Source organism: Centruroides sculpturatus, unplaced genomic scaffold (genome assembly GCF_000671375.1).
Source record: "Centruroides sculpturatus isolate CEXI.00-Female unplaced genomic scaffold, Cexi_2.0 scaffold171, whole genome shotgun sequence".
NCBI lineage: Eukaryota > Metazoa > Arthropoda > Arachnida > Scorpiones > Buthidae > Centruroides > Centruroides sculpturatus.
The window spans coordinates 218,225-229,009 of NW_019384470.1; the positions used below are offsets into that span (position 1 = coordinate 218,225).

Here is a 10,785-nt window from a genome sequence, read left to right on the forward strand (position 1 = left end):
TTGTGAATTCTTAAATTTTTTTGATTGAAGGTCGTGGGTATAAAGAGATAATGGTGTTCATGAATATCTTCAGTAGAGTCGAATTTGATTTACAATTTTTATAAAACCCACGTATATCCTCAAAATAAAGATTTTTGCCATTTTAGAAAAATTGAAAAAGTGTCTAATAATAAAATGTCATAACATATAGTGCCAGCAGCCGTTTTAACAGTTGCCTGAAAAAGTTAAGCAACTCGTTGCCGAATCATTCTATTATTATTATTATTAATAAAGTGTATGGTTCAGAAATAAAATGTCACGTTCCAGGCATTATAACATTAACCTTCAGCATCGATGTTTAAGCTATTGACCAATCAATAAATGCACTTAGCTAACTAATTTTTACTCCTTTTCAGCCATGTTATATCATAAAACATTTAATATCACCCATTTTCAATAATGGAATAGTGGTATTTCCAGAGATAATGGCTTTATGTAATAAGCACCGTGTTGTACGAGTCATTTAAATGCATGAGCCAATCACATTCCTACACGTGTGCAGTTTAGGGACTATGGCTGTTTGAAAAGTTTCCTTCCATGAAATTAATCCATTCTAGACTAATTCGACTCAACATTTCCAAAATAAGTATAATTTTTTGGGAATAATCCATATAAACTATGCCATAGACAAGAAATTGAGGGATTATTTACCGAGTGTGTACCGTTCGACGACGTCATTGCTTAAGCTTGTTTTCGTCGCGGAACGCCGCTCCGCGACGAAAACAAGCTTAAGCAATGAGGAAAGTTTTCTGATAAGTTATTTTTCTGTGAAATATTTGCTGAACTTTACAGACATCATTAATAAAAATAATTTTTATGGCCGTTGAGTAAGAAATGTATAAAAATTTATCAATACATATTTTTTACCTTTTTTTTTATGAACTTATCGTTTTGTCAAATGAGCGGCTCACATACAGTTTACTTATGCATAAACATACACTTATACAGATACTTAACAAAGATGTAAAATATATATTTAATATGTAAGAGTTAAAATATATTTCATTTCTCTTCAAAACAAACAAATATTGAAATTAACGCAAAATGAATAACAAAACATTTTAAATAAAAGAAGCAGTTATACATTTTATTTTTTTTTACATTCATTCACTGTCGGAGCTATCCATAATTAAAACCCAATGACATTCTCTTTTAAATATTGGTTGCGCTAAAGATCCAGAGGAAATTCTAGCCCTTATTTTGTTTTCATTTTTGTTTTTTATTGATCGAATTGTTACTTCGTTTAATTTTAAATCTTTAGCAATGACTATTACTTTCTCACCAGATTTTAACCGATCCAAAATTTTAACTTTTTCTTCAAGGGATATACATTTTCTGCTCTTNTCGACTAATCCTGTCGCGACACGAGTCGGAGATGACGTTTTACTGAATTATAGGCTTTTTTTTTAGCATGTTTGTACGAATACTGTCGCAATTTTTCGCCGTGATATAGGAATCTGAACTATAGGAACCCGTGTTATAGGGGGTCTACTGTATATTGGTTGTAGAGATGAGTCATATAAAAAACTGTAATTGCTAATAACAACACAATTGTCATTACATCCGACCCTACTCGACATATGACACACGATCCCCTCTATCTTTCTACTTCCTCGACCTTTAACAACTGCCAAAATTTAATTGCCTAAATCCCCCTGATACAGAAACTTCCATGCAAAATTTCAGAAACTTTTGACAAAAAACACGGTAGTTTCAAAGATTGTGAACAAAACCGTGCATCTCCAAATACACAAACATCCATACATACAAAAAAACCCCGTTATTTCCGCGCTTCTAAGCAATTTAAAGTTAAAAGTTTACATTTATGATCAAACTTGGTAATATTCACGCTTTTGTGTTTCAGAAGGGACAGATTTTTTTCGGATTGTTGCATATATATTAATTTTAAAAATAATAAGAATCTAATATTCTCCTATTTTGTGATGATCATCTCGTATACAGACGAATAAAATGATATTGCATTCATTATATTGTGGATATATAATACATATCTTAATTTATATACAGTCAATATTCTCAGTTGTTTTTGAATCACTTATTACAGGTTTCATTTCAATTTATGCATATACTTTTCTTCATATAGCTCTGTTATATATAACAGAAGTAAAGTATGGCGATAATTCAAGAAACGACTCCCCAACAATTTCCATTTTTACACTCAAAACATCGAAAAATACAAAACTTAGAAGTTTGTGAATTCTTAAATTTTTTTGATTGAAGGTCGTGGGTATAAAGAGATAATGGTGTTCATGAATATCTTCAGTAGAGTCGAATTTGATTTACAATTTTTATAAAACCCACGTATATCCTCAAAATAAAGATTTTTGCCATTTTAGAAAAATTGAAAAAGTGTCTAATAATAAAATGTCATAACATATAGTGCCAGCAGCCGTTTTAACAGTTGCCTGAAAAAGTTAAGCAACTCGTTGCCGAATCATTCTATTATTATTATTATTAATAAAGTGTATGGTTCAGAAATAAAATGTCACGTTCCAGGCATTATAACATTAACCTTCAGCATCGATGTTTAAGCTATTGACCAATCAATAAATGCACTTAGCTAACTAATTTTTACTCCTTTTCAGCCATGTTATATCATAAAACATTTAATATCACCCATTTTCAATAATGGAATAGTGGTATTTCCAGAGATAATGGCTTTATGTAATAAGCACTCCTAATTACAGCATTATTTTACTACGTGAAACGTGAATACAAAGTAAAAATGAACCCAAACCTACAAGAAGGAACGTGTATGAACTGTTTCCTTAGTCCTTGTTGGACGACTGCCCTCATATATGGGATAGATCCATTTGAATCTTGCAATTGCCGAAACAAAATTAGAATATGTAAAAATTCTAAGTTTAAGAACATATACGTCCGAATAATCGAATTTTGTTTATGGCAACGAACAATTCTTCTAATTTGGCAAACAATACCAGGTTTAGACGAATATTCAATTTGCAACGGAGAATTTGATATACTGAAAACTCATTCCACATTGTTTAAATTGTTATATTTTTGTCTATTTATCAGTTATTGTCTTGTTTTCAGATGCATGAGAAGAACCAAATTGGTATTAATACAAACATTAAGAAACGAGAATTTCCGTACGAAAATGAAGAATAATTACAACTCATTGAGAAAAATTGTTTTGCTTGTGTCCATAATTATAATAGTAATTATTATCTTATTTCTAATTCTTGTCATTTTCGTTCTTTATCCTTACATAGAAAACAAGAAAAAATTTCGTAGTGAAGCTCTGTTCTGTAGTATCCAAATTTTCATAGCTATAAGTTATGTTATAGGCGGACTCGGTTTCACTTTTTTAATAATTGGTTTTATATGCATCATCGGTCATCAAGAGTTCGAACAATTGTCTCGGGAATTGTTTTTAATTAAAAGAATCGGTTCAGATTTACAGAGAAAGCTAAACGAATTAATGTTGCATCACGAAGAGCTTTGGCGTTTCGTACAACAATTCAATACCAAGTACAATTTAGTATGTGTAATCATATATTTCGTTGTCCTTTGGTGTACAAGTTATTTTTGCTACGCATTTTTATTTTTGGAATTTCATTATTACTTTAAATATTTAATATTTTTACTTATGGTAATATGCACGTGTATTTGCATAATAAATGGAAGTCTGCTGTGTTCGCTCGCATTTACGGTAATTATATTATGCATTCACTATTAACGAGTTTTTTTTTATTTCTATACTGTTTTTCTCTGCTGCAGATGGAAAATACGTTTCAAGAAGTCAGGCAATTTGCAGGATGTGATATGGGACTGAAACGAAAGCTGAAGGTATGTGTTTCCATAATCATTTAATAAATAATTATTTTATATTTTTCATTCATACTTTCAGATTTTGGATTTTATGAAAAGATTTGGAAAAGTCTCCCTGTCTCTTTCAATAGGAGGATTTTTTGTGGTAGATAAGAGAATTGTTTTCAAGGTTGCTTTTTCCTTTAGTATTATTTTTACGAACTTTCTATAAACAGATTTAATAATGATTTTGCCTTATATTTCAGATGGCAAGTACACTACATTCCATTTTTTCTGGCTTGTTAAGACTGAAAACCGTTTCAAATAAGAAAGAAAACTGTGAGCAGATTTTAGAATTTAATCACACGAACACGAATTAAACCTTTAATAATTTGCTCTTAAAACAGAATTATGTCTCGTTCAATAAGAAACTTCTAGAAGAGTTTCGTTCTAACAGTGCTTGAAAATTGATGATATCCCTCGTACAATTTCTGGTTTCTCTATATCATAATTCGAGAATATTGAAATTCAATAGTTTTTTATTCAAGTAACAATGTGTGTTAGCTTGAATTTGTCTGCGGTTTTAGAATATTGAAAAATTCTATTTTTTTTTTTTTCAGGTGTAATGAAAACAGACAGTGTAGATTTTTCCTTTCTTGTTTTAATTTTTCTGTTAATTAATCAGCTGTCTTTGTCGATGCTTTCACATCAATATTTTGTCTGTGTTTTATTTTTACAGTTTAATATTCGTATTTAGTAAATTTATCTAAATATATATAGGTAGGTGTTATTAAACAATATAAATTTACAATAATTGATACAAGTAATAGTATTTATTCGTAGTTGTAGGGAAAAAAATAATAAAATTACGCAAATTAGAGACTTGTCTGGTTCGATCTCTCAAAAAATCGATTTATAAACGTGTACACAAGAGAAGAACATTATAATTTCTGATATATCATATTTCAAATCTAAATATACAGTATTTATTTATATAGCTTAGTTTTATAAAACTTTTATTAAAGTACACTGTATAAGTTCGCCTAGCTTAATATTATTCGTCTATCTTTCTTGTTTCTGCAATTTTCTATTGTAATTAGTCTAATTTTTAATTTTATTTCCACTTCAAGTTTTTATCATGTCATAATTATTTGTTATAAAACTAAGTGTGTTTGTTTTATCGGTTTCAACATGCCAAAAAATTAGAAGCGAAAATGTGGAACAGGCTCTGAATTCAGTTTTGAATGACTTGCTTCTACAAGCAGCTGGTAAACAATTTGAGATTGCTTGTTTGATAATTCGATTTCGGCTACAGAACCATGAATACATAAAAACTAGACTTCCACCCTCACCGACTGTTGATGTAGACGAACTACAAATAGTTCAGAAGATCGAAGCAAATGTGGCAAAAAACTTTAGTCAATGTATAGCGTTCTTGAAGTTTCTAATAATTTAATAATTAGTAGGTTTGCAACAATTCTTTCAAAGTTAATTTTTCATGTTATAGTTGGAAGAAATTCTTTCATAAAAAACATGCAAATCTGCAAATCTAGTCTGACTCAATAAAGAAAGAACTTATGATGTTGATAAATCAAATTGTTACCAATTTATTCGAAAATGCAATTGGTTTTTGAAAAACATGGCGTTGCTGTTGAACCGTAGTTTATTTCCATGTTCTGTTTTTATAAAAAAAAAAAACTAGTTTCCTTTTTGACTCATTTCTGAAACTCAAACTTTTCAAAACTTATCGCAAATAATTTTTAGCAGAATCATATTTAATCATTTTTCACACTGTGGAAGACAATCAATAATTTTAATGTCAATAAAAGTTGGGGTAGAACTTATGACTATATAAAACACAAAAATTTTGCAATTAGCTACCAGCTTTTCAAATACTTGTAATGCATCATCTATGTTACATAAGTAAAGATTAATTACAGTTTCGAATGTGTTAATGTCCTCTATATTTGTAGCTTTAGTTTCACGACTAAGAGAACAATTAAAAGTTTTCTTAAATCATCATATAACGGTAACGCTTTTAACATGTAATTGTTATGTACTCTTAGTTATAATTAAACATGGCTTATGAATTAATAAAACGCTTTAAGTGTTTTACAGTAGTTGTCATTTAAGTTGATAAAGCAAGTTTGTAATAAGTATTATTCGAACTTTTATAATAACTACAAACAGAGAGTGTGAGGGTCTGATTCTCATTCTCAGCAAATCGAAGACAAATTATCAGAGACACGTTTGCGTTTAGTTACAAAATGTTTTTTGAAAGAGCGCAATTCAGTTTTACTGCGAGTTTTACTGATATATTTTAAGGTTTTAGGGTTCTATATTGTATTTTTTGTGCATCGTTTAGATGTACAAGAAAATATAAAATTCTAAAACATTTTAGTTTACTCATTTTAGTTTACTCATTTCTCAAATCAGCATAGCAATATTCGCCTCGTCACATATTTTCCATTTAGTTTACATGTTGAATCGGAAAAGCTACGACTCTCGTTTGAGTTTCAATTTACAGCTCTCGTCAATATTTATTATTTGCTTACATAAAACATTAGTGTGGAATAGTTATGGTGAATATATATGGTTTTAAAGTTAAAAATTAAAAAAACATAATACAATGTCGGCATATACTCGTCGAAAAGCCAAATCAAAATAAAGAAATCGTTTAGGGTTGGAAACGGCTTCTCAAGAGCAATTCAGTGATACCCATAAAACACAATATGATAGAGCGAAACTTCTGGCCAACAAAGTGACGTAAAAAACACCTATTACGACACTTCTGGCCAACAAAGTAACGTAAAAAACACCTATTGCCACCAAAGTTATGTAAATAACGCTTATAACCACTAAAGTGACGTAAACGATGTTTATAACGACCAAAGTAACGTGAACCACGTTTATGGCCATTAAAGTTACGTAAACAACGCCTATGGCCATTAAAGTAAGGTAAACGACGCTTATGACTACCGAAGTTTCGTAAACAACGCCTATAGCCAAAAATATGACGTAAACAACGCCTATAACCACAAAAATGACGTATACGACGCCTACAACCACAAAAGTAACGTATACGACGTTTATGGCAACCAATGTGACGTAAACAACGCCTATGGCCATTAAACTGACGTAAACGACGCCTATAGTCACCAAAGTGACGTAAAGGACGCCTATAGCCATTAAAGTGACGTAAACGACGCCTATGGCCATTAAAGTGACGTATACGACGCCTATGGCCACAAAAGTGACGTATACGACGTTTATAGCCACCAATGTTACGTAAACAACGCTTATAACTACCAAAGTTACGTAAACGACGTTTATAACGACCAAAGTAACGTAAACGACGTTTATGGCCATTAAAGTGAAATAAACGACGCCTATAATAACCAAAGTGACGTAAAAAACGCCTATGACCGTAGAAATTACGAAAACGATGCCTATAATGTTCAAAGTGACGTAAAAGACGCCTATGGTTCCCAAAGTGACGTAAACGACGCCTATGGCTACGAAAGTGATGTAAACGACGTTTATAACCACCAAAGTGACGTAATCAACGCCTATAGCCACCAAAGTGACATAAACGACAATCATGGCCACTAAAGCTACGTCAAGGACGCCTATGACCACCAAAGTGACGTAAAAAAGGCCTCTGGCCCCAAAAGTTACACCAATAATGCCTAAGATAACCAAAGAGACGTATACGACGCCTATAGCTACCAATATAACATAAACGACGTCTATGGCAACCAAAGTGACGTAAAGAACACCTACGGCCATCAAAATGACGTAATAAACGCTATATAACAACTAAAGTTACGTAAGTTTGACGTATTTTTGGTGGCGATAGGCGTCTTGCCTATCGCCACCAAAAATACGTCAAAAACGCCTAAGGCTACCAAAGTGGTGTATACGACGCCTATAACTACATATATAACGAAAACGACGCCTAAGGCTACCAAAGTGGTGTATACGACGCCTATAACTACATATATAACGAAAACGACGCCTATAACAACCGAAGTGACTTAAACAACGCTTATGGCCACAAAAGTGACGTAAACAGCGCCTATGGCAACCAAAATGACGTAATAAATGCCTTCAACCACTAAAGTGACGTATAAGACGTTTATTGCCACCAAAGTGACGTCAAGGACGCCTAAAACAACCAAAGTGACGTATACGACGCTTATTGCCACCAAAGTGATGAAAATGACGCTTATGGCACCCAACATGACGTAAACGACGCCTATGGCTACCAAAGTGACGTGAACGACGCCTATGGCCACTAGAGTAACGTATACGACGCCAATGGCCACAAAAGTGACATAAACGACTCCTATGGCCACCAAAGTAACGTGAACGACGTCTATGGTAACCAAAGTGACGTAAAAAACGCCTATAACCACTATAGTGACGGAAAATACGCCTATGGCAACCAAAGTGACGTAAACGACGCCTATGGCTACGAAAGTAATGTAAACGACGTTTATAACCACCAAAGTGACGTAAACAACGCCTATAGCCACCAATGTGACATAAACGACAATTATGGCCACCAAAGCTACGTGAAGGAGGCTTATGGCCACCAAAGTGACGTAAAAAAAGGCCTATGGAAACAAAAGCTATGTCAAGGATGCCGAAAAAAACCAAAGGAACGTATACGACGCCTATAGCTACCAATATGACATAAACGACGTCTATGGCCACCAAAGTGACGTAAACAAAACCTATGGCCATCAAAATAACGTAATAAATGCCTACAACCACTAAAGTGACGTATAAGACGTTTATTGCCACCAAAGTGACGTCAAGGACGCCTAAGGCCATCAAAGTGACGTAAACGACGCCTATGGCCACTAGAGTAACGTATACGACGCCAATGGCCACAAAAGTTACGTAAACGACGCCTATGGCCACCAAAGTAACGTGAACGACGTCTATGGTAACCAAAGTGACGTAAACGACGCCTATGGCCACAAAAGTGACGTATACGACGTTTATAGCCACCAATGTTACGTAAACAACGCTTATAACTACCAAAGTTACGTAAACGACGTTTATAACGACCAAAGTAACGTAAACGACGTTTATGGTTATTAAAGTGACGTAAACAACGCCTCTGGCCACCAAAGTTAGGTAAACGACGCCTATAGCTACCAAAGTGACGTAAACGACGCCTATAACCACCAAAGTGACGTAAATATGGCCACCAAAATGACGTAATAGACGCCTATAACCACTAAAGTGACGTAAAGGACGCCTATGGCCACCAAAGTGACGTAAACGACGCCCATGGCTACCAAAGTAGGACACGTGTTGTCGCTAACGTGCATGGACGTTGTGAATATCTCTGCTATCGATCGTAATATCTCCGCCAGATCTTGTTCAATTTTGGATATTGACATGTCTTTGGTTAGATCTTATCGTTGGCTATCTGTAAGTGTTAATATTTTTTGCCTCCGACGATTAGTTCATTAATTATCGCTGTTTTTTATTTCGGATTTTCGCTGGCCCGCGATCGGACCGCTTCCTCGACGGTTTTCGTTAGCCCGCTAGGCCATTCATTCATTCATTCATTATTTTATTAAAGTGCTATTATACACATTTCCCGGCCCCGCAGGAAGCATTACCAGGAATTTTTGTTAAATTCAGANGGATGAGAGGAGGCATCCCACCACACATAGACTTATTCCAGCCATCAGAAATTTCATTAACAGCAAGTGGTACTGCCCTAATCAACGCATGAGCCAATTCCTCACCAACCACGGAGGATTTCACTCTTATCTGGCGAGGTTCCACAACACCCCTAACCCTAACTGTTCATTATGCGGAGTCGTGGACAGTTCTTCACACTACCTCTTCGAGTGTCCTGCCCTAGAGCTGGAGAGGCTACACCTCAAAATCGTTCTAGAGGCCCACGGCAAGTCCTAGCCTAATGACTGCTACGAGATCTTCGAACACAAGGACACCTATGAGGCTTTCAACACGCTTATTGTCAAATACTTTAAGTGTTCAACCGTGGCTATGTAATTATTAATGTATATATTATCTGTACTCTAGTATTATGCTTATATTAAAATATCTCTGCAAAATGTAATATCATTTATGTATTCCGTCTACTGAACTCTATTTGTACTCCTAAACTCCTGTACAATGTGGCAATTATTGTATTTTCATATAATATAAGTAATTCCTGTATAGTGTTTATTTTGTATTCCATGTATAACTTTCTTTTGTACTCCTGTATAATTTTATACTACTGTATTCCTGTAAATGTACGCGTGTACACTCAAACTGTTCGACCAGTACTCACTTTCTCAGTAATGTCACGCTTTATCCGGTTATGTTTTTTACGGTGCCGGGCATGTACCTGTTGGTATCTGATCAATAAAATATCTGTATCTGTATCTGGTGCACATTTCCAGTACTCTGACAGCAGACCAGTACATCACACAAATTGTGGGGCCTGTGATTTGGCTACTGGTGCAGACTGCACCTAACATGGTGTTCCAGCAAGATGATGCCCAACTGCATGCTGTATGGCAAACTCTCACCAGTCTAAATGGAATTCACATCCTTCCCTGACTGCCACGGGAGGTTCCCCCACTTCAAGTCCAAGTTCGGACAAGGAGATGGTAGCTGCCCCTGTGGTAGTCCTCGCGGCGATGCGAGGCATTACGTACTTGACTGTCCCCTAACAAGGGACTTCTGCCTAGGGGCAGACCAAGTTGACTGGTCCAAGCCCCCTGAACAAGTACTTCGAATGCTAGCAGCTAGTAAAGGGAACCTAAAGAAACTAAAGGAATTGATGGGAAAAATCATAGATCTCTTCGATCTATAGGTTTGGAAAGAGCTAGTTTGGGTCCCCTCTCGTAGGAACAGGGGCCCCGCTGTCTGAATACCTACTACATAGGTATAAGTCTAAGCATTTAGTACAAGTGT

At 34.6% G+C, this 10,785-nt stretch overlaps 1 protein-coding gene across 1 annotated transcript; it reads right to left on the reverse strand.

The window, feature by feature from the left end:
* Positions 1-7,868: 7,868 nt before the first annotated feature.
* LOC111621130 lies at positions 7,869-10,519 on the reverse strand. The gene is made up of 3 exons (XM_023363200.1): positions 10,398-10,519; positions 8,521-9,073; positions 7,869-8,450 (listed from the first exon to the last, which is right to left on the reverse strand). The coding sequence occupies exons 1-3, from the start codon at positions 10,517-10,519 to the stop codon at positions 7,869-7,871; spliced, it is 1,257 nt and encodes a 418-aa protein (XP_023218968.1).
* Positions 10,520-10,785: the final 266 nt, after the last annotated feature.

What these genes read in the sequence shown, in the direction of transcription:
- LOC111621130 (XM_023363200.1), bottom strand. Translation starts at nt 10,519, where the DNA reads ATGCCTCGCATCGCCGCGAGGACTACCACAGGGGCAGCTACCATCTCC. An exon ending in TGTGAATTCCATTTAGACTG is followed by an intron (nt 9,074 to 10,397) that starts GTGAGAGTTTGC and finishes TAGTGGTTATAG; the next exon opens with GCGTCTATTACGTCATTTTG. An exon ending in ACGTCGTTTATGTCATATTG is followed by an intron (nt 8,451 to 8,520) that starts GTAGCTATAGGC and finishes TTGTTTCCATAG; the next exon opens with GCCTTTTTTTACGTCACTTT.